The sequence below is a fragment of the Bison bison genome, unplaced genomic scaffold (assembly GCF_000754665.1).
Source record: "Bison bison bison isolate TAMUID 2011002044 unplaced genomic scaffold, Bison_UMD1.0 scf7180017864342, whole genome shotgun sequence".
NCBI classification, from domain to species: Eukaryota; Metazoa; Chordata; class Mammalia; order Artiodactyla; family Bovidae; genus Bison; species Bison bison.
In genome coordinates, this window is record NW_011494914.1 from 1404326 (window position 1) to 1428731 (window position 24406).

Consider the following 24406-nt stretch of genomic DNA (forward strand, 5'->3'; position numbering starts at 1 on the left):
ATTACTTTGCCAACAAAGGTTCGTCTAGTCAAGGCTATGGTTTTTCCAGTGGTCATGTATGGATGTGAGAGTTGGACTGTGAAGAAGGCTGAGCGCCAAAGAATTGATGCTTTTGAACTGTGGTGTTGGAGAAGACTCTTGAGAGTCCCTTGGACTGCAAAGAGATCCAACCAGTCCATTCTGAAGGAGATCAGCCCTGGGATTTCTTTGGAAGGAATGATGCTAAAGCTGAAACTCCAGTACTTTGGCCACCTCATGCAAAGAGTTGACTCATTGGAAAACACTCTGATACTGGGAGGGATTGGGGGCAGGAGGAGAACGGGACGACAGAGGATCAGATGAGTGGATGGCATCACTGACTCGATGGACGTGAGTCTGAGTGAACTCCGGGAGGTGGTGATGGACAGGGAGGCCTGGCGTGCTGCGATTCATGGGGCCGCAAAGAATAGGACACGACTGAGCGACTGATCTGATCTGAGTATTTAAGAGCATTTAGACTTAGTGGGTGGTGCCTTTGGGTTGGAGGGGGATGTTATATATTGGATCTACTCATCCCAACACCCTCATGTCTCCCGACCCTGACATAGAGGAATCTTCCTCCTCTGTCTCAGCTAAGCATCACTGCCCTGCCTGCCAGGTCATCACCCCATGCCTTAACTGTCCGTTTCTGTGTCTGTTTCTTGAATCCCAGGATGGTTCCACAGTCCAGGGATGAGCACTCATCTGGGGGCCAGGCTCAGAACAGACATTTGGCAGTGTTTCTGGAATGATGGACTGATGAAATTCCCTCTCTCACCTCTTCAAGAAAGGGCTGGCTTGGTAATAGTAGGGTCACCTCTAGAACCAAGTCTAGCCCCAGGTCTGGGAAGGAGATGAGGAGGGACCACACAGGATGTGGATGTCATAGCTGGGGCCTGCCCCTACGACAGCACCTCCATAAATGCACAATTAGGACTATTTCTGGCTTCCCCATGAGAAGTAGAAATGTACACATATGTGTATATATATATATTCCCAATGAGGGGCTGGACTGTGGGTGGATGCCTCCCATGGAGCTGAAGATACCATGAGACCTTCCAGGGCAGGAAGAGTAGAGCAGACTTCTGGTCAACTCAGATGCCCAAAGCCTAGGGTCAGTCCCCTGGGTGGATCCACTGACCCTGATGGTGACTCACCCATAGGACACTGTCCTCACGGTGAGGGCAGTGTGTCACATGTTCCTTTTAGATGCCTACTTCTGGGGCCCCAGCCCAAAGCAGGGGCAGCAACAGGGCATGCACCATAGATGGGATGTCACCCTTACCTGTGCAGGGACAGGGCGGCCTGACTCGTCTGTGATGCTGACATTAGGGAAATCCAGAGTCAGGGTGATGATGGTGGTGACTGTCCAGGCCAGCGGGTTGTAGACCACTGCAAAGTGGCCCCCAGGCTCCGGGCCTGCACACAAAGAACAGGCTCTACTGCTGTACCTGACCCACCCCTCACCCCGGTGCCCCTTGGAACAAGAGAAACTGAGGCAGGTGAGACGAGTTCTGCAGAGTCCAGGGGGAGGAACAAGCAGACACGTGGGGTCTGACGTCCAACTCCCTCCTAATCTGTTCAAGCTGGGTCTTGGTTCCCAGGAGGGGTGGGAGAGCATCCACCCAGAGATGAGGGTCCATGAGCTCCTCACTCATCTCTTCCTGTCAGCCCACTTTACTGGTGCGGACACTGAGCTGCAGAAAGAAGGGTCAGCTGCCCAAGGTGGCCCATGTTCTAAGGCAGGGTTCCAAAGCTTAAAAGCTTGGAAATGTACAGAAAATCCTCTGGAGCTTGAAGGGTCAAGGCCAGTCACCAAGGTCAGCACTGGAGGTCTCTTTGGTGTGAACCTGGATTCTCTTTCCACTCCATCCTCCACCAGATGTGCCCCAGGATAAGGTCGTGTCCGATGACTCCCGGATCCCTGAACACTGCACACACTGTCCAATCCCTGGCCTCTGCCCGGGAAGCTCCCATGGCTGGATGCCTTTCTGGGGTCTCCACCTGCACCTTGCCTGGGGAGTCAGTCACCCTTCTGAGCTCATTGGAATAGCCAGCCCCACCAGGAACCGGAAGAACCCAGTTCTAAGTCCCTTACTGAGAAAGTCTTCCCCTCCCAACACCAGTCTGCATGGGCAGAGTTCCTGTGTGCTGCACCCCTGGTCTCCAGGGCCCTTCCAGACTCTGAAAGTGGGATGGGACTGCACACAGACACAGAGCAGAGGGCAGAGCTGGGCAGTACAACCGGGCAGACACCTGCCATGGCCCACTGTGCCCCCAGGGGCCTCGCTTACCTGAGTTTGCTGGAGACCTGTCCTGGGTGATGGAGGCCATCAGCTTGTGCACCGCTTGCATCCCGGTGCTCAGGTGCTCCACAAACATGTCACCAACCTTGCCGGCGTGAGTCCCGGTGATGGCGTCGTGGTGCTGGACCTGGGCCCCCGCAGGAGCAGGACAGGAGTGGGGTCAGGCCAGCCTCTGCTCAGCACCTGCTGTCCTGACACCCACAGGGCCCTGACACCACTTCCCTCTCAGCAGGTGCTGCTGGAGAATTGGGGGTTCCTCCCACTTTACAGAAGAGGAAACTGAGGTCAGAGAGGTCGATGAACTTTCCCAAGTATTTTTGACCTTGGGAAAACGCATAACTGTGTCCCTGACTCTGGACAGAAAACTGACTTCCGAAAAGGACCCTCCCCAGCTTCCCTCCATGACCCAGCCATCCCATAATGAGAGGGTAACAAGCAGGAAGGCCAGGGGTCTCCGAATGGAAGAGTGTCAAACATTTTTCTCTCTCTCTTAAGGGGCAGGAGGAAACAAACTAGTGTTATTTTTTTTCCCCCCTTTTCTATACAAATTTAAAAAGAGGTTTCTCTTAAAACTCTGTGTTGCCATAATGACACCTGGTTCCACCTGAACCTAACTTTTCTCAAACCTTGAGCTCACCAACGCATTTTCCTTATGGAAGTGTTGGTCTTAAGCTGTGCTAATGTACAGTGTATTTTCCCCAGACTCTGTCTTCAAGTCGGTTCCCCCTAAAGACTCAGAACCCACTTGACAAGCCAGTATGTTGTACTCATACACTGTTCTCCTAATCTATGTTACCGAAACTGTGTCTGTGTATGACAGTCTGCCCTTCTTCAAGAGTCACGTCAATCATTTCATGGCCCGGGATGACTCCCCTGGTGCTAATGTTATCTCAATGAATCTTGTGGGTGAGGGGCCTGGTGCCATTCTCTGAGTTTTGAGACATTTCCTTTCTCTAATTAGCAGATTTCTAGTAGCTATATAACACCCAGCTAAAGACTGGCAGGGGGATACTCTTTCTGCCCCCTTCTGATGTCTATGTCAGAAGCTTTCTCTATCTCTTTTATACTTTAATAAAACTTTATTACACAAAAGCTCTGAGTGATCAAGGCTCGTCTCTGGCCCTGGATTGAATTCTCCTCCAGAGGCCAAGAATCTGGTGTTTTTCATGGTTCAGCAACAACCTTTCAATAAGTGCTGATACCCTGCTGCAGAAAAGCCCCACACATGGCCTATTACTTGCCTGCACCACGTAGGGCTGGATGACCTCCTCTTCACAGAAGGGAAACTTGAGTCCCCGTGAGGTGAAGCCACACGGCCACCCCCTCTGATGGGTGCTAAAGTCAATCCCCTTCACCCCCGCGCAATGACTAGTCCTGCCGACAATTCTTTTTAGTGACTATGAATGTCATGAGCAGTGTGGCCCATTTCTGACTAGTGAAGAGACAAGTTGTAGGAGATCTTCGGTCTCAGTTTTCCCATCTGTACAGTGGGGACAAGTAAGATGCAGAGTTATGAACAACTTCCTTTGCGGCAGCACAGAGCCCAACAACCTATGTGTGTTTGGATATAGGGTTCTCATTTTCCAAGGAGGACATTAGAGCTCAGAGAGGGCAAGTCAATAGCCTGAGCTCACAGATCTGGGCTGAGATTTGAGCCCAGCATTGGATTGTTGGACATCAGTGCTACTCCACTTTGCCCTTTTCTCTCTGGGGCAATCTGGCTGTATATCTTCCTTAACTGCAAGCTTGACCCAGGCAGGCCATGGTCCTAGCCTTGGGGCAGCTTCATCATGCATGTGTCTTGTGATCAAAGGCGACCTTTGTGTTCTCATCTATAAAGTGGACGTGTAGTTACCAGGGACTGGGAGGTGTGCTGACCTAGGTGAAGAGGAAAAGTTAAAATTTTACATAACGTCCTGCTCCTTCTGCCTCTGTAACTCAGCGTGCTCCTTGCAACGTCTGGATCATGTAGGTCATGTAGTCTCAGAAAGTGGGGACTCATAGTACTAGGAACTGGATCATATTTCACTCAGCCTTGTCTTGCTCTCTGCAATAGCCCAGCCCCCTGCAAATGCACTGATCATCACTGTCTGTGTATACAAACTGTAAGCCCCGTGCTTGGGGCTCACAGCTTGGAGTGTTAACTCCTCTGGAAAACCTGAGTTTCTCCAACTCTCCGAGTGTGGTGCTTGGTTTCTCGAGTACTGGTTTCTGCAACATTTCTGGAGGCCCCAGCAAGATTGCAACCATGCCACCTGAGCCACCAGACTGGTTGCTCAGCCGGGTCGGAGTGGAGGAGCCCCGAAAGGGACGAGGTGGCACACCACCTGGTGGTATTCTGGATTCTCTTTTGGACCAGCGTTCTGACTCTCCAGGTAGCTTAGCCCTGACCGGACTCATTGGAGGAATGGACCAACTCACCAGGAACGGCCACAGGATCAAGTAAGGCCCCGTCAGGCCCTACCCTAACGGGTAGAAGAAGAGACTGATCACCTCCTTGGAGATCCCAGGAAGGGAGCATCAGATAGGGAAACCTGGGGACTCAGGAAAAGGGAGGTACTGTGATGACCTCTTGAATTACTGTGTATACATGATTGCTGATTGAAAGAAGTGGAAGTGAGCTACACAGTCCTCGGACTACAGAGCCTGAGAGGATCCAAAACCTGCAGTTCTGTGATGACCTCATAAGGCTGAAAGGCAGGGCCAGTCTGTGGGGGATTTGATCTCTCCCTGCGAGGCTGGTCTGGGTCGGCAGTTTATACCAACCTGCCAATGTTCAGAGGCATCTTAAATCTCCCTCAAGAGAGCAGCCAAGAGGGTGAGACATGAATGTGAACGAGTGTGCAGCCTGATTCGCTTGCGCTTCCGGCTTGATTGTGTGGCTTCACGGCCGTCATGGCTATGGAGTCCGAGTAGGCCCTAACTTGTGGTTCCGTGGTGACCTCATGTGGTTCAAGGCGGTATCTGCTCTGAGGGACCCAGTCCCTCACTTCGAGACAGAACTGGATCAGGGGTATATACTGATCTGCCAATGCTAAGAGGCACCTAAGTTCCCCCCAGGGACGCAGGCAAGCAGTCACCTGAATGGTATTCTCTTTTGACGGGCCAGCCACCCTTGCTTGTCTTTGCACCACTGACTCAAGGCGGGATATACAGTGAGGGAGAAATTATTGGTTACTGGTTATTCTTCTGTTGACTGACTCCTTGAGCTGACAGGTAAGAGATGAGGTTTTCCTCAAAACCCTGCCAGGTAGATTATGCTTGTCAACATGGGTGGCAGTTCCTCTGAAGCAACAGTTTTAGACTGATAAAGAACTTTAAGAAGGGCTTTGCAGGAGATTAGTCAAGATGACCCCCAGGAAACTTAACTTATATGAGCTCAGTTGGCCATCCTTTGATGTTGGATGGCTGCCAGAGGGCAATCCTGACCTTCCCACTGTCCAAGCAGTGAACCAGGTAGTCACTGGGACTCCAGGCTTCTCTGTCCATGGGATTTTCCAGGCAAGAGTACTGGAGTGGGTTGCCATTTCCTTCTCCAGGGGATCTTCCTGATCCAGGGATCAAACCCAGGTCTCCTGCATTGCAGGCAGACGCTTTACCTTCTGAGCCACCAAGGAAGCCCCCATACATAGACACCTGGCTTCTAATAGCACAGATCCTGCCCCCATGGGCAAGATTTTGCATGAACAGATAGGGACAGAGTAGGGTATTTGTTCCCCAACCAGAACTCAGAAAAAGAAAGAAGAGAAAAAATATATATTCCAGGGAGATCCAGTGGAAGACCCATGACTGCCCCTGCCATACCTTCCCCGGACTCCAGATGCCCCGGCACAGTCAGCGCCAGACCCATTGCCAGACAGTCCACCTCCCTCCACGTCCCCCGCAGCACCTCATGAGCAAGACACCAGCCCTGAGCCAGTAGGGAAGCAGCTCCGCTCAGCCAAACAGTCTAACCAGCTGGCCACCGCCCATGAGACGCCACTGCAAGAAACTCAAGGTCCTCAACAAGTGGACGAGGCTCAGTCCATCCTGGTCGCTCCCTTCTCTATCACCAGCCTTCAGCCCTACTGATCTCCTAAACTGGAAACACCATAACCCAGCGTACTCGGATAAACCACCAGCTATGATTGACCTCCTAGGGTCCATTTCCCACACCCATCAGCCTACATGGGATGACTGTCACCAGCCCCTTACGTCTCTCTTCACCGCTGAAGAAAGGTGATGCATCTCAACAGAAGCCCCCAAATGGCTCCGAGGACAAGTGTCCACAGAGGTCTTAGATGCAGAAGGATGGGCACAAGAAGTGATGCCAGAGATGAGGCCTGGTTGGGATTTCAATTTCAGAGGAGGATAAGAAACCCTGGGTTGCTACTGTGATGCCTTTCTACATGGATTTCAAGCAGGAGCCAAAAAGCCCACCAATATGTTCAAAATTACAACAACAGTCAAAAAAGGCAGATGACATTCCCACCAATTTCTATGAAAAACTGTGTGAAGCATTCCGGACATACAACCTGTTCATCCCTGAGACAATAGAGAATCAACCAATGATTAATGCTTCCTTTGTGGCTCAATCCTGTGCAGACACCCAACGAAAGCTCCAAAAGCCGGAAGGCTTCACTGGGATGAATCCCTCACATTTACTGGAGGTAGCAAATAAAGTCTTCGTGAACCTAGACCATGAAGCCCAATGAGAATCAGATAAATTAATGAAACAGAGAGCAGCCCTGCTAGCAGCATCATTGAGGAGCTCAGATCAAGTGAAACAGAATGTCCCCTTGTGGAAAGGGGAAACTAAGAAGAGACCACCTCTACACCACGACCAGTGCACCTATTGCAAGGACACTAGACACTGGATTGAGTGCCACCGTCACAGAGGGACATCTAAGGGTCAAAGAAGTTCGGTCAACCCAAAAAGAAAGGCACCAGCCTGAGCTGGCCGTCAAAAACCTTGTTGGCCTGGCTGGAGCAAAAGCAGACTAAAGAAGACTGGGCTCACTAATCCTGGGCCCTTGGGAGCCCCTGGTCACAGTGAAAGTAGGAAGCCAATCAATGACTTTTGTGGCAGATACTGGAGCTGAACACTTCATGGAAACCACACCTCTGGCTCCCCTCACAGGCCGAACAGCAACTACTGTTGGGGCCACAGGAACATGGCAGCCTGCTCATTGTGCAAGGCCCATTCGTGTCAGCTAGGGGGCCATCTGGTGACTCATGAATTTCTCTGCTTACCTGAATGCCCCATTCCCTGGCTGGGTAGAGACTTACTGACAAACCTGGGGGCACAAATTACCTTTGCTCCTGGAAAGCATACGAGCCTCACTCTGGGGAGCCAATCAGCTCTGATGAAGGCCATGACTATGCCCAGGGAAGATGAATGGCGTCTCTGCTACTCATGGAGGGAAAAAATAAATCCCCCAAGCTTGCTAATAGAATTCTCTGATGTCTGGGCAGAGAAGGAGCCCCCAGGTTTGGCCACAAACCATGCCCCCATTGTAGTGGACCCGAGGCTAGGAGCCACTCCTGTTAGAAACAATATCCAGTACCTACGGGAGGCATGCCTGGGAATTTGGGACCACAGCCAGTGCCTACGAGATGCCGAGATCCTAATGGAATGTCAGTGTCCCTGGAACACCCCACTCTGACCAGTCAAAAAGTCAGGAGGGAATGACTACCGCCCCATCCAGGGCCTCTGTGGCATCAACAGTGTGGTGATCACCAACCATCCCGTGGTCCCAAATCCCAACATTCTCCTGAGTCTCTTACTCTCTCATGCAAGCTGGTTCACCTGCTTTGATCACAAGTATACATTCTTCTGGCTCTGGCTCTCACCAGCCTGCCAGCCAGCCCTTCTTTGCCTTTGAAAGGGAAGACCCACACACTGGGAGGAAGACACAGCTGACTTGGACCCGACTGCCACAAGGCTTCAAAAACTCACCTACCCTGTTTGGTGAAGCCCTGGCTGAAGACCTTGCTGCCTTTCGCAGAGAAACTTTGAACTGCACACTACTCCAGTATGTGTATGTCCTGTTGCTAGCCAGTCCCACCCAGGGGATTGCTGGAGAGGCACCAAAGCCCTGTTGGCTTTTCTCTCCACCACAGGGTACAAGGTGTCATGGAAAAGGCTCAGATCTGTACACAGGAGGTCAAGTACCTGGGCTTTGTCATTTGAAAAGGGCATCGGGCACTGGGACAGGAGGGGAAGCAAGCCATCTGCTCACTACCTCGGCAGAACACCACGAAAGAAGTCTGTGAGTTCCTCGGGGCTGGATTCTGCTGGATCTGGATACTGAGTTTCTCTGAAATTGCCAAGCCTTTGTTGAAAGCCACAACAGAGTGGTAAGGATCCCCTGGAGTTGCACCCTTAACAGGAAAAGGCCTTCAAGGAGATAAAGAGACTCTAGACCACTGTTCCTGCATTAGGGCTGCCAAATGCGGCACAGGACTTTAACCTCTTTGTGCATGAGAAAAATCACACTGCAGCAGGGCTCCTCACACAAACAGTTAGGCCATGGCAGCGCCCGGCCACATACCTGTAAAAGCGACTGGATCCAGCGGCTGTGGGATGGCCACCATGCCTCCGGGCATTAGCTGCCACTGTGATTTTGGCCAGAGAAGCAGATAAGCTTACTCTAGGACAAAATACAAAAGCAAAGGTTCCCCAGGTTGTTACTGCCCTGATGAACAGCCAGGGCCATAAGTGGCTGACCAACTCCAGGATGATTCGCTATAAAGGACTGCTCTGGGAAAACAAACAGGTACAACTCAAGACTGTGCGGACGCTGAACTCCGCCACAGTTTTACCTGTGTAAGTGGGAACCCCCGATCATAACTATAAGGAGGTCATAGATGAAATTCGCTTGAGCAGGCTGGACCTGATGGACATCCCCCTCCAGAACCCAGAGCTGGAACTGCTCACTGACAAAAGCAGTTTCATCCAAGACGGGCAGCACAAAGCAGGCTCTGCCGTAACAACAGTTGACGAGAAAGTGCAGGCCGAGGCCTTGCCACAAGGGTGGTCAGCACAACAGGCTGAGCTACGGGCATTCACCCAGGCGCTAAGGCACACCAAAGGGAGATGAGTCAACACCTATACTGATACCAGGCATGCCTTGGATACTCTACGTGTACATGAAGCCATTTATAACGAAAGGGGACTATTGACAGGAGGGGGAAAGGAGATTAAAAACAAAAAAGAAATCCTTTAGTTGTTAGACGCAGTCTGGAAGCCTTTCCAAATAGCAGTCATCCATTGTAAAGGCCATCAGCGAGGAACTGATCCAATCAGCAAAGGAAATTGGTCAGTTGACCAGGCAGTCAGGGAGGCGGCGACCCAACCAATCCCCAGAGTCGACCCTGAGGCAACCTTTAAGGTTCTCTTGGCACCAGAATTGCCTCCGTCCCCGAGATACACCAAGTAAGAAGACCAATGGGCTCTAAATGATGGAGGAATAAAAGAAAAGGAGGGCTGGTGGAAGCTCCCAGACCAAAGATTCACTGTCCCCAGCAGTCATGCAGTCCAGCTGGTAAAACAACATCATGAGACAACTCATTTAGGAAAAACTGTGCTGGAGAGCTTACCGAGCTGCTACTGTTTCGATTTTAAGCTCCCAACCCTGTGTGCCCAGATCAGTACCAGAGGTGTGACTTGTACACAAACAACGCCAGCCAAGGACCAAGACCTAATCCAGAGATGCAGACAGTTGGGACTCTGCCCTTTGAAGATCTAGAAGTGGACTTTACTGAAGTCAAGCGGTATAGGGGCTGTTAGTGTTTACTTGTGGCAGTCTGCACCTACTAGGGATGGGCTGAAGCCACCCCACACGCACTGGACAGACATGAGAAGTGTCCAAGGCCCTACTAAGAGACATAATCACGAGATACGGGCTGCCTCGGTCCTTAGGGTCTGACAATGGGCCAGCTTTTGCGTCTGAGATAATGCAAACTTTATCCAGGACACTGGGTATCGAATGGAAGGGTCACACCACTTACAGGTCACAGAGCTCAGGGAAAGTTGAACGCATGAATGGCACCCTCAAGACTACATTAGCTAAACACTGTCAGGAGACTCATTTATCTTGGGTTGACATGTCACCGCTAGCCTTAGTCCGAGCCGGATGTATCTTGCAGTCCTCAGACAATTCTTTTCTTGAGATCTTATATGGGAAAATGCCCCCAGTGATAGGAAAACTCAAAGGAAACCCCCAACAACCAGCTGGCCTGGAGATGTACTGACACTTCCAGGCTCTGGGAAAAGTCTTCCACCGTATAGCCCAAGAAACCTTAGAAAGGACACCCATTTCTTTGGGCAATTGGATTCATCCTTATCAGCCCAAAGATGAGCTATGGGTTAAAGACTGGAAAAAGAACCACTTCCACAAGTTCAGACAGGCCCTCTCACTGTCGTCCTGGCAACACCTACTGCTGTTAAAGTTATAGACTTCATGCCTTGGATCCACCCCCAGAGTCAAGAAGGCAGTGGCTTCCTGTGACGAGGACATCTGGAAAGCAATTCAGGACTCTGAAAATCCCCTCAAGGTCTGGTTCCAAATACAGTGGCCCTCACCCACAAAGGGCGCTCGCTGAGCTCTGCTCTAGTCACTTCAGAAGCTGACTAATCAATGCAGAGCAGAAGTTTGAGGATTGTTCTAGCCACACTTCGACAGCTGACTGGTCATTCCCTGGTGGAAGACTGAGGATCTGGCTATCAAAATATCAATGGATTTTCATTGTCAACCTTGGTCTGTATCCCTGGTTGGAGTTATTGCTGTGTTCTTTGCTCCAGGACTAGCTTTGGTCGCACTCCAGGACTGGGATTTGGGTCCGAAGCTGCAGTTAGCTGTCTGTTACCTCACTGTAGCGGGAAGCCTCAGAGATCATGTCTCTTATGATCAATTCGCCCTACTAACTAAATCGCTCACAGTATAGCTGACCCCCTTCATGATAGGCTCAGTTGCTATAGCCATGACAGCCCAAAGACGGGGAGAAAACCTTTTGCTAGTGTTCAGTTATCTGTTATGTGCAGGTTGCTTTGCAATCTTTTCTGTCGCTTGCTGTAACAGATGGCGCCGTTCCTTACCCATCACGCACCGGTCAACATTACAGTCAACCCTTGGAAAACTGTGTCCTTAATCATCAGCGTGAACAATGTGTAGATAGCCAATCCTATAGGCTGGTCACCTACTGCCTTAACCATGTGACGTATATCCAGAGGCCTGGGCACCGAAAATGTTCTCCATTCATGCCCCCCGCTGCTGCTACCTTTCCCCCACCAGGTGGTCCAAGCCCCAGGGGTATCCTGATACCATGCCATTGTCATCAAGCCCCTGTACCTCCGTTTACCCCCAAACAGCACACAGATGCAATAAAAGAGAACAGGTGTCTGTCTACAAATAAATGGAAAAACCTACTGGACAGGAACAATAATGCAGACAGACACAATCACGGAGCAACTTTGCCCTGAACACTCAGACTCTGTCCTTTGGCAGTGTGACTCAGGTTACAGAGTTAACTCCCCTTTAAACCCTCATCTGTACCAGGTTCTCAGTGCAACCCATCGCCTTCTTAAAGACACCATCCCCCAGCTGGTCAGGGACTGCCGGCTTTGCTTATCCTACGGAGTGCCACGGCACTTAGGTACACCAGTACCACTGAACAATGCAACAGCCATGGGACCTCCTATATATTCACCCTTACAAGGGCCAGTCTTAAGGACAATTGAGTTAACTCAGAAGGCTCCAGAATGCTTTACAAATAATGCAGGAACTGAACCTGTAGACAAATTAGCCAGGGACCAATGTAATCAAACTTTAAAAGGTGAGTGGCCCACTCATCCTCCCAGAAACACGATATGCTGCTGCCCCTATCAAGGCCTTTTCTTTGTGGGAAAGATGCTTACTTATGCCTACCAGTCAGTTGGATGCATATCTGCATCTTAGCTTTCCTCACTCCGCCGATGAATATTGCCCCTAACAGCCAGACTCACCTTTGGCAGCAAAGACATGGTCAAAAAGGGCCATCCAGTTTATGCCTCTATTAGTTGGTCTGGAAATTACTCCTGGAATAGGTATGGGAATAGGAGGAATTGTTTCATCAACCTCCTCCTACCATACACTATCCAGGGAGTTCACAGACAACACTGAGAGAGCAGCCAAATCTTTAGTGGCTTTACAGGACCGAACAGATTCCCTGGCTAAGGTGGCTTTACAGAATAGGAGAGGACTAGACTTACTGACAGCTGAAAAGGGAGGCCTCTGCCTCTTCTTGAACAAAGACTGCTGCTTTTATGTAAACCAATCAGGAATAGTCAGGGACACAGCCTAATATCTAAGGGAATGAATGATGAAAAAGAGAGAGGAACTAGCAAATTCCTGGGGTCACTGGAACCACATATGGAGCTGGACATCATGGGTCCGCCCTTAAGCCAGTCCTCTCTTCACGTTCTTTGTGCCGCTCTTGTTTGGTCCTTGTATTCTCAGTGCTATTACCCAGTTCATAACCTCTCGAACCGAATCCACAGTTACAATGGTAATCGCTCAATATACCCCCTAAACAAAGGGGAGCTTTGAATACCCTACCGAAACACGAGATGATGCTTTCTACAGGGAATGACAGAAGCATCAAGAGGGGGGAATGCAGAGGATAAGGTAAAGTTTTACATAACCCCCTGCTCCTTCTGCCTCTGTGATTCAGCTTGCTCCTTGCAAAGTCTGGATCACGCAGGTCACACAGTCTCAGAAAGTGGGGACTCACAATACTAGGAACTGGAGCTTATCTCACTCACCTTTGTCCTGCTCTTTGGAATCTCCCAGCCCCTGCAAACCCACAGAGTCATTCCTGTCCGTGTTTAAAAACTCGGTAACCCCTTTTTTGGGGATCCCAGCTTAGAGTGCCAACTCCTCCAGGCCTGCCAGCATAGTAAACCTGACTTCTCCAACTCTCTGAGTGTGGTGCTTGGTTTCTCAAGCACTGGTTTCTGCAACAAAGCTCAGAGAGGGGAACTCAGCAGCCTGAGGTCACAGAACTGAGCCAAGCCTTGGATTGTTGGATATCAGTGCTATTCCACTTTGCCCTTTCCCCTCTGGGTAATCTGGCTCTGAATCTCACTGAACCACAAGCTGAACCCTTGCAGGCCATGGTCCTAGCCTTGGGGCAGCTTCAACATGCACAGGTCTTGTGACCAAGGCAACCTAAGTATTCTCATCTGTAAAGTGGACCTGTAGTGACCAGGGACTAGGAGGTGTGCTGACCTAGGGAGGGAGAAGCACACAGCCCAGGAGGGTCCAATCCTGTCCTGTCTCTGAGAGGCATTGTGTTACCTCGGAGACGGCCCAGCGGAGCTGCTGGAGCTGCTGCAGGCCCCAGGCCGGGTCCAGGTATGGGTGGGGAGCCAACAGCACGTAGCGTGTGAACATGGACTCCCCAGCGTACAGCAGACTGCTGGCTCGCCTTGCCAGCCCCTTGAGACCACTTCGGGAGGCGTAGAATCCGGTCCAAGCATGAAATATTTCTAGAAGCAAAAGGTCAGTAGTGGGTGTGAGGTCCTGCCCATGGAGGCCCCTGAGCCTCATCTGGGAAATGCTGAGGAAGATGAGGTCAGAGATAGACCTGCCTGGGTCCCCAGGGACACAGCCTACGTCAGGGGGGTGATCTCAGGGCTCCTGTCCCAGCCAGATCAGCAATGGTACAAGATTCCTGGATGGCTGGGCAGCTGGCAGGGACAGGCTGGGCTGGGGCAGGCCTGGAGAGGCCCGAGTGCTGAAGCACTGTGATGACAACAAGAATTCAGTGTGCACCTGAACCCTCGGTAGGGCCTGTGGGGAAAGGCCCTGAGTACCTCAGGGGAGGAGGGAGAGGGATGACGGCGAGGGCTGAGGGACCCAGGGGGAAGTGCTGGAGTGCTGGCAGCCCCTGTGTGCCTCTGGAGAAAAAGTGGGTCCCGGAAGGCATGCATTTCAGCAGTTCTCTCTGGATGCTCAGCAGGGAAGGATGGCAGCGGTGTGGGAGCTGTGAGAGCCCCGGAGCCACGGTCCTGACCCTGGACTAAGAGTGTGAGGCTGGTGGAATGGGCAAGAGTCTGAGCACCTTGGGGCTGGGATGTGTCTCAGCAGGTGGTTCAGGGTTCCCGAATGTTCACTCCTCCTGCCTCCTCCCCAGGCTGGGTTGTGCCTCCATTCTCTGTTCTTCCCTCAGAGGACCTTGGCTAGACAAGGAAGGGAAGCCAGGAGGACCTGGGAAAGGCTACAATCTGAGGGGGGAGACACAGGGACCCTCCACAGCTCCTCCCGGAAGCTGAGCACACAGGTCAGGCACTGGCTCACCACAGCCTCAGCTCTAAGCAGGGACCCAACTAGACAAAGCTACCAAGATAACCCTGTGCTCAGATCAGGACCAAGTCTCCTCCTTGAACTTTAGTCTCTGATTAAATGGTGCCTCTCTAGAGGGAGGCTAAGTAGCCACACCCACCTCGCTTTTCACTGGACCTTTCAGCATACACTCCTTCCTGCCTCCTGGTAACCACGCCCACATCCTCTATCCCCTCCCACCTCAAGTGTGACCACGCCCACACGGCAGTGTCACACCCACCTCAATTGGGACACCGCCCACATTCTGGTAGCCCCTCTCATCTACTCTAGGAGCCAGCCCTCCCCCAATCTGATGAGGTCCCAAGGGAAGTGTCCTGAGAGATATGTAGCTCCCCTTTCTCACCACTCAGGCAGAAGACCAAGGCCGGAGAGGCACTGCAAATCCAGATCTGGGGCAGTCAGGGTGGCACCCAGCCCAGAACCAGCCCTGCAGCTGGGGGCCCATCCTGTTGTCTCTTCGGAAGGAAAGGAAATGAGAAGGGAAGTGGTTGTATTTGAACTGCCATGTGGGATTCCCTTCAGTCCTCTGAGAACCCATGTCATGGATGACAAAACCAAGCCTCAGAGCGGTGACATCATTTACCCAAAGCCACCCAGCCCGTGGGGGCAGGAGCTGTGATCTCAACCCAGGTGAGCATCTGAGTCACCGCCTGGGGCCAGCCCTGCTGAGACACTGTGCCTGCTAAATGGTGAGGGCGGGCAGGGCACAGGCCCTGGAGAGGCGCAGCTCAGGCACCCTGGTCCCCTGGAGGATGCTCAGCCAGTGGATGCTGCTGTGAGCCTGTGTCTCCTAACTGTCCATGGAGACAGACACTCACCTCACCCTTCTAAAACGACCTGTCCTGCTGAGTGATCCCACCATGGACCTACAGCTGGGCAAACCTGCCTGGGAAGTAGGACCTGATCAGGGTCCCTGGGCAATCCTGGCTCATGGGGTCCTGGCCACAGTCTCCTCCCACGACCATACCCCTTAGCTCCTCTTTTTTTTTGGAAAAGGGGAGCAGGACAACAAGGATCCTTCAAGGATTCTGGCATTGTATGCAGTAAGAGTTTCAGATACTCAATAATTTAGCCAACGCCATCCCCCGCGGATGCCCTGAGCAAAGGCTGGACTGGGGTGTGGAGGGCGTTCTGCCTCCCCAGCTGTCAGTGGGAAGCTGTGTGTGCATACTTCCTGTCTGGCTTGCAGATAGCGGGGCTGGACCTTCTAAGGGGGTCCGCTTGGAGGTGGGTGGGGCTGGACCTGGAAGAGACGCTGATGCTGGGCTTCCTTCAGGGCAATCAGGCCCCGGGCTAACTTCCTCAACACGGAGTGCCCACAGCATGTCCAGGATGGAGCCTGGCCTCCAGGATGGAGATGCTGCTGTCAGTGTTAAAAGCTGCATCTGCTGAGCCCTGGCTCTGGCCCAGGCACTAGGCTAAGGGCTCTCCTCATCTCACTTCATTCTCACACTGGATGAGCTAACCAAGATGAACATCCCCCCTCTCCTGACACAGAGTGGTTCCACAGTGCACACAACCCAGCACAAGGCTCACTCCATGACCTTTCACTCTGAGCCTTGCTGGCCGCAGCCAAACCTGTCCTGGCCTCCAGGACACAGGCTTGTGGGAGACGTGGGCATTATTGTGCCCACTAATGACTCTGTGGCAATAGGTGAAAAGTGGGACCCTGAGGGGAAGAGGAGACACCCGATCTAGACTTAAGGTCAGGAAAGGCTTCCTGGAGGAGGTGACATGCATGCATGCATGCTCAGTCCTGTCCAACTCTGCGACCCCACGGACTGTAGCCCGCCTCTGTCCATGGGATTTCCCAGGCAAGAATCCTGGAGTGGGTTGCCATTTCCTCCTCTGAGGGATCTTCCCTACCCAGGGATGCAACCTGCATCTCCTGTGTCTCCTGCATTGGCAGGTGGGTTCTTTACCACAAGCACCACCTGGGGATCAGAGGAGGTGACATTACAGGACAACTGGGACTTTGCAGGAAGAGGAGGTGGGCACGGGGCAGTCCTTCCGGCAGCACTGCAATAAAAGGCAGAGACGGGACCTGCTGCATGTGGACAGCGTGAGAGGCTCCGGGAGCTAGGAAGCGGGCAGAGTGTGGAGGGGGTCAGGAAGGAGGGTCAGGGCCTGTACCTCCCCCAGAGCCCCTAGCAGGCTCCAAGCAGAAGCCTGAGCAGGCACTGAGTTGGGGGCCCCTTTCCTCCCTGGCACCGAATCCCTCCCTGCTCCCCAACCAGCGGCTCCTACCTGAGGAATAAGGCAGGAAGTCTCGGTGGTCTCGGACCTTCCAGGAGAGCCGGTGCGCATGCACAGCCCGGAAGTAGTTGCCGAGCGAGGCGTACTTCATCCGGATGCCGTGCTTGTCTGTGAACTTGTTGACCTCCTCCATTACACGGTCCATGTTGGTGAATTGCAGTGAGGCGTTGAAGAACTGCCTGTCACATCCCTGCAGGCCCGGGGACAGAAGCAACGTCCTGTCCTTCTGGGTGCAGAGCCCAGCCTGCACGGGGAGGGCCCCTCTTACCCCCATGACCGCCCACACTCCCCGCGGCGGGCACGGATCCCGGGCCCTGTGCGGGCTGTGTCTGCCTCTCTGCCATGCTGAGGGTGATTCCCCAGCACTGGTTTGTCTTACAGCTGCAGGTTTGTACCCTTTCACAACATTCCCCCAATTCTGCACACTCTCCAGGGCCGCTTTTGGCTGCCAAAATCTGATCTCTTTCTGTATGAGACTGATTTTGTAAAATTCCACGTAAGTGAGATGATTTAGGTTTTGGTTTTCTGTGTCTGCCAGATTCCGTTTCCTGACAATTTCTTAAATCCCAGCACTGCTCTTAGGTATCAATAACCTTGATTATGATGAGATACTAAACAAGAATAAAAAACAGAATGGCTTGCTTGAATTTACTGACCTTAATCCCGTCCTCAGAAAGATGTCAAAGTAGAAAAACAGATAAATTCCTGGAAATACATAACCTGCCCAGTCTGAATTATGTGTAAATAGAAAGCCTGAACAAATGGATACTAGAACCAAACTGAACCAGGATCCAAATACTTCTCAAGAAAGCAAAGATCAACATTCAGCAGTGATGTCTATCGAATGTTGAAGAATTTATACAAATCCTTGTTCAATCAGTTCAATCACTCGGTTGTGTCCAACTTTTTGAGACCCCATGGACTGCAGCACACGAGGCTTCCCTGCGCATCACCAACTCCCAGAGTTTACTCAAACTCATGCCATCGAGTTGGTGATGCCATTCAACCATCTCCTCCTCTGTCATCCCCTTCTCCTCCTGCCTCCAAATTTTCCCAGCATGAAGGTCTTTTCCAATGAGTCAGGTCTTCGCATCAGGTGGCCAAAGTGTTGGAGTTTTAGCTTCAGGATCAGCCCTTCCAATGAATATTCAGGACTGAATTCCTTTACTATTGACTGGTTTGATCTCCTTGCAGTCCAAGGGAATCTCAAAAGTTGTCTCCAACACCACAGTTCAAAAGCATCAGTTCTTCGGTGCTCAGCCTTCTTTATGGTACAACTCTCATATCCATACATGACTACTGGAAAAACCATAGCTTCGACTAGATGAACCTTTGTTGGCAAAGGAATGTCTCTGCTTTTTAATATGCTTTCTAAGTTGGTGATAACTTTTCTCCCAAGAATCAAGCATCTTTTATTTTCATGGCTGCAGTCACCATCTGCAGTGATTTTGGAGCCCAATACAGTAAAGTCCTTCAGTGTTTCCATTGTTTCCCATCTCTTTGCCATGAAGTGATGGGACCAGATGCCATGATCTTAGTGTTTTGAATGTTGAGTTTTAAGCCAGCTTTTTCACTCTCCTCTTTCAGTTTCATCAAGAGGCTCCTCAATTCCTCACTTCTTCCATAAGGGTGGTGCCATCTGCATATCTGAAATTACTGATATTTCCCCCAGCAGTCTTGATTCCAGCTTGTGCTTCATCCAGTCTGGCATTCTGCATGATGTACTCTTTATATAAGTTAAATGAGCAAGGTGGCAATATACAGCCTTGATTTACTCCTTTCCAAATTTGGAACCAGTCCATTGTTCCATGTCCAGTTCTAAATGTTGCTCTTGACCTGCATACACATTTCTCAGGAGGCAGGTAAGCGGGTCTGGTATTGCCATCAAGGATTCAGGAATACAGATCCTTGTTAGTCTCTTTTACAAACTAGAAGGGGACTGAAAGTTTTCAATATAATTTTACAACGCCAAGACTACCCTGACACCAAACCAGGCAAAGAAGCCTCAAGAAAAGAAAATTATAGCTGAATATATCCTAGGAACATAGATGCAAAAATCCTCAACAATATAATAACAAAATCAACAATACTTGAAGACAATATTGCATCATCATAAAGCAGAATGCAAGGGATTTATTCCAGGAATGCAAGGATCAGTCAACATCCTCAAATCAACCAACGAGAAAATGTGAGATAAAAATTATATGATCATCTCAACAGATGCAGAAAAGGCATAAGACAAAATTCAAATTCCACTTGTGATAAAAATTCTCCTCAAAGTGGGTGTGGATGAAAATTACAACACAGTAGAGGCCATACATGACAAGCTGACAGCTAACACCGACTCAAGGAAGAAAAGGTAAAACTATTCCTGGGAGATCAGGAAAAAGATGAGGATGATCCCACTCACCACTTATTTAATGTGGTATTATAAATCAGAGCTGCAGCAATTAGTAGTGAAAAAGCATGGAAATCAGAACAGAAGAAATAAAATTCTCACTAATAGCTGCTGTAATGATGTCATAAAAATAGTGACTACAGAAAACCCTAGAGACAAATCTTAAAAATTTTTTTAATATCAATGTATTTATTTTAATTGGAGGCTAATTACTTTACAATATTGTATTGGTTTTGCCATACATTGACATGAATCCACCACAGGTGTACACGTGTTCCCCATCCTGAACCTCCCTCCCACCTCCCTTCCCATGCCATCCCTCTGGGTCATCCCAGTGCACCAGCCCTGAGGATTCTGTATCATGCATCGAACCTGGACTGGCAATTCATTTCACATATGATAATATACTGGTTTCAATGCCATTGTCCCATATCATCCCACCCTTGCTCTCTCCCATAGAGTCCAAAAGACTGTTCTATACATCTGTCTCTTTTGTTGTCTCACATATAGGGTCATCATTGCCATATTTCTAAATTCCATATATATGTGTTAGTATGCAGTATTGGTGTTTTTCTTTCTGGCTTACTTCACTCTGTATAATAGGCTCCAGTTTCATCCACCTCATTAGAACTGATTCAAATGCATTCTTTTTAATAGCTGAGTACTATTCCATTGTGTATATGTACCACAGCTTTCTTATCCATTCATCTGCCGATGGACATCTAGGTTGCTTCCATGTCTTGGCTATTGTAAACAGTGCTGCGATGAACACTGGGGTACACGTGTCCCTTTCAATTATGGTTTCCTTGGTGTGTATGCCCAGTACTGGGATTGCTGGGTCATATGGCAGTTCTTGGAGAAGGAAATGGCAACCCACTCTAGTGTTCTTGCCTGGAGAATCCCAGGGACAGAGGAGCCTGGTAGGAGGCCGTCTATGGGGTCGCAGAGAGTCGGACATGACTGAAGCGACTTAGCAGCAGCAGCAGCAGCATGGCAGTTCTATTTCCAGCTTTTAAGGAGTCTCCACACTGTTGTCCATAGTGGCCATGCTGGTCTTAAATGAATAACAGCAGTAAAGTTGCAGGATAGAATATCAACAGACACAATCACCTGCTGATTAGTGTTTCCACATGCTAACAACAAACCATCAGAAAGAGAAATGAAGGAAACAGTCCTCTTGATAGTTACATGAAAAAGGTAAAATGCTTGGGGCTGGTGCACTGGCACGACCCAGAGGGATGGTAGGGGAGGGAGGAGGCAGGAGGGTTCAGGTTGGGGAACACGTGTATACCTGTGGCGGATTCATGTTGATATATGGCAAAACCAATACAATACTGTAAAGTTAAAAAATAAAAAAAAAATTAAAAAAAGGTAAAATGCCTAAGAATGGTCTTATGAACGGAGCAGGTGACAGCCCTGCACACTGAAAACTAGATGACACTGTGATGATCAAAATGGAGGAAGACACAAGTTAAGTGGGAAAATATTCTGAGCTCGTGACTGCAAGAGGAGGGCTGCGTTTTCCAAAGCAATCTAAAGATTCAAGGCAAAACCTTTTAAAATTCCAATGACGTTTTTCACACAAATAAAACAACCAATCCTAAAATTTATGGGAACCACAAAAACCATGAGTGGTCAGAGCAATCTTTAGTAAGAACAAAACTAGAAGCATCGTACACCCTGATTTCAGAGTTCACTGCAAAGTCACAGCAATCTAAATAGTAGACAATAAAAGATACAGATAGATCAATGGGATAGAATAGAGAGCTCAGGAACAAAGCCATGTGTGTATGGTAATTACACTAAAGCAAAGGGCAAGAATATAAACTGGGAAAGGACGTCTTCTACCAGAAATGGTCTTATGAAAACTGCACATCCTCAGGTGTAGAATGAGGTTGGACCACTGCCTGACACTGTACTCAAACAGTAAGTCAAGCTAATTGAAGACTTGATTGTAACTCCTGGAACTATAAGGGCTTCCAGAAGAAAACATACACTGTAAATTCCTCATCATCAATCTTGATGATGAGTTTTTGGATTTGACATCACATGGAAAAGGAACACAGAGAATAATAAGACTACATCAAACTAAAAGCTTCTGCACAGCAAAGAAACTTCATAAATAAAGACAGCCTATGAAATGGACTTCCCTGGTGGCTCAGATGGTAAAGCGTCTGCCTACAATGCAGGAGACCCGGGTTCGATCCCTGGGTTGGCAAGATCCCCTGGAGAAGGAAATGGCAATCCACTCTAGTACTATGGCCTGGAAAATCCCATGGACAGAGGAGTCTGGTAGGCTACAGTCCATGGGGTCACAAAGAGTCGGACACGACTGAGCGACTTCACTTTCACTTCCATGAAATGAAACATTTGCAAGTCATAAATCTGGAAAGGCATAATACACAATATATAAAAAGAACACATATAGATCAGTAGTAATGATGAAGACGATCCAGGTAAAAAATAGGCAGAGGTCCTGAATAGATATTTGTCTGAGAAGACATGAAGATGCCAACAGACACAGGAAAAGATGCTGAACAAATCGAAACCACACAGAGGTACCACCTCACACCTGTTACGACGGCTATTGTCTAAGTGAAAAGAAACAACAAATGTACATCAGGATAAGGAGAAATGTAAACATTCACGCACTTTTGATTTAAAAGTAAATTGTTCCAGCAATTATGGAAAGCAGTGTGGAGGTTCCTCGAAAAACGAATGATAGAGCTGCCACGTGATTCAGTCTCCCCGCTTCTCTGTATTTATTCAAAGAGAACAAAAACACTAACTTGGAAGGACTTCTGCAACCCTATGTTCACTGCAGCTGTATTTATAATCGGCAAGAAATATGGAATCAACCTACATGTGCATCAGTGGACGACGAGATCAAGAAAATGTTATATATGTACACGGTATTATTCACCATAAAAAGAGGAAATCCTGCCGTTTGCAAGAGCATGGATGAAACTTCAGGGCACTATGCTCAGGAAACCAGTCAGACAGAGAAAGATGAAATACTATATGGTCTCAGGTATACGTGAATGAAAGGAAAACAGAAAGTATGTGGAAAATAACTTCATGTATGGAGAGAACATATGGGTAGATCCAAAGACAGGGGCTGCAGGGTAGGCTAAATGCTTGACAGAGGTCAGAAGTTATGTTTCCATCTGAAAAACACGTCATGAGGACGTAACGTGCAGCATGCTGAGTGCGGGAGCGTGCACACGTGCGTTCTCGCTCGGGAGCTTTTCTGACGGCTCTGAGCACAAATTCCACTTTCTTAGCTGCCCTGCTAAGCACCTATGTGGCCTCAGGAAGATTCCCTAACCTCTCTGGCTCTCAGTCCCTTATGAGTAGACAGGACACCATAGGGCCTGCCCCTATGCCCAGTGGGCAGAGGAAATGGAGGATACACATGCATCCCATAGAACGGGGTGCTCCCTACAGTTTAGCAGTGATGACATAACATCAGGCACTGTCCCCTGGGGTGTCTTTCCCACTTGACCTCAGATCCAGCCTATGGAGCAGGTCCTGTCATCATCCCCATTTCACAGATGAGGAAAGTGAGGCTCAGAGTGTTCCCAGTCCCACAGCCCCTGAGTAGGAAGCCAGGATTCAGGCTGAAGCCTCTGCTCCCAGCATTGAGAAGGAGAAAGGAGGGGAGAGCTGGGGAGAGGCTGGAGCCTGCGTCGGGCAGGGGCTGCATTGGAGGCAGAGGTTGTTGGGGTGATCCAGGGTGGGGTGAGGAGCTGGTAGACTGGGTGAGGACTCGGGGTGCAGGGAAGGAGGACTGAGCCGGAGCTGGGATGGCCCACTGTCTGGATGGACACTGGCCTGATTAGAACAGGACACACCGTCCTGGGGTGGACCCGGCTGCTGGGGTGGGACACATGAGAGCAGCCCTTGTGCAGAGTTGAGCGATCAGGGCCAGGGACCCCCACTTACCCAGGGCCAGAGGATGTGTGGTGTCCGGAACCAGGTGGCTCGAGCCAACACGTTGTTCACCAGGAGATTGGTAAAGCTTGGGATGGTGTCCTCAGTGACAGGGATTTCCATGAAGGGGTACCGGCCATTCTTGGGTGGACCTGGGAAGACTGGGTCGCCATCCCAGTAAAATCCCTCACTGAGAGAGAGACAAGTGTTAGGGACCAGCCCTGAGAAGGGCAGCAGCCCAAGACCTAGGAGGTCGGGAGGACTCAGCAAGGCCAGAGCAACTATGCCTGCAGACCTGGCTAGGGGCCTCTGTCTCCCATCAGAGGGCAGAGGGCGGTGGTGTGCAGATGAGAGCTGAGTGGACAGAAGGCGTCACCTTTCAGCCCTGCAGGACCTTGGGCACATGACCCTACAAGCCCATATTTTTTCAGCTGTTCCGTGGAGCCCACAACCTCTGGGCCCCACTTCCTTCACGTGGATCAGGAGCAATTCATGCGATCACTCATTCTTTAGGTCATCCTTGTGCCTTTCAGTTCTGATTCCAAGAACCCTGAGCAGGGCTGGGACCAGAATGAGGCAACTGAGATACTTGCCTTCACACAAAACTGCGCACTTGTAAAAATCTCAGTAACAATTTAATGAGATTTTCACACTTTTCAAATAAAAAAAAAAAAGCAAAAAACATCGTGATGAACAGAATCACAAAATTCTATATAAAGACAGAGCAGTATTACAAAATCCTCAGACCCAGGGAGACTGAGGACACGGAGGCCTTGGTGCTGCCTTCTGAGCCCAGTGCAGCTGCCCTACAGCTGCTACTGCGCATGTCCAGGCCTCAGTTGTTCTTTCTGTAAGATGGGTGCTCAGTGCGTGCCCTCAGGGCTGGCCATGAGGGGCGTGCCTGAGGTGGTCCTCAGGGAGGGAGCTGGGACGGGGGCTGGCCCGAGGCAGGTGCTCACGAGCAGTAGCCAAACTGGTCCAGGACATGTGTGAAGATTTCCTGTTGTGCCGACAGGGATCTGGACCCTCGCCACACGAACTGCAGCTGCTGCAAACCCGGAGGGAAGGGAGTGAGGGCACAGGGGCGACACGGCTGCCGGCTCCCCCCCAGGCCCCGCCTGAGTCTCCTT

The 24406-nt window shown here is 50.2% G+C and overlaps 1 protein-coding gene across 1 annotated transcript in view; it reads right to left on the bottom strand.

The window, feature by feature from the left end:
- The window catches only part of MAN2B2 (mannosidase, alpha, class 2B, member 2), a 53393-nt gene that overhangs the window by 15592 nt on the left and 13395 nt on the right, over nucleotides 1–24406 (bottom strand). Inside the window, exons 5-10 of the mRNA XM_010854539.1 lie at nucleotides 24236–24324; nucleotides 23289–23466; nucleotides 16937–17135; nucleotides 13643–13833; nucleotides 2313–2451; nucleotides 1304–1437 (exon numbers count right to left, since the gene is read on the bottom strand). Of these exons, the coding sequence (XP_010852841.1) occupies nucleotides 1304–1437; nucleotides 2313–2451; nucleotides 13643–13833; nucleotides 16937–17135; nucleotides 23289–23466; nucleotides 24236–24324 (930 nt within the window). The remainder of the gene's footprint in view (nucleotides 1–1303; nucleotides 1438–2312; nucleotides 2452–13642; nucleotides 13834–16936; nucleotides 17136–23288; nucleotides 23467–24235; nucleotides 24325–24406) is intronic.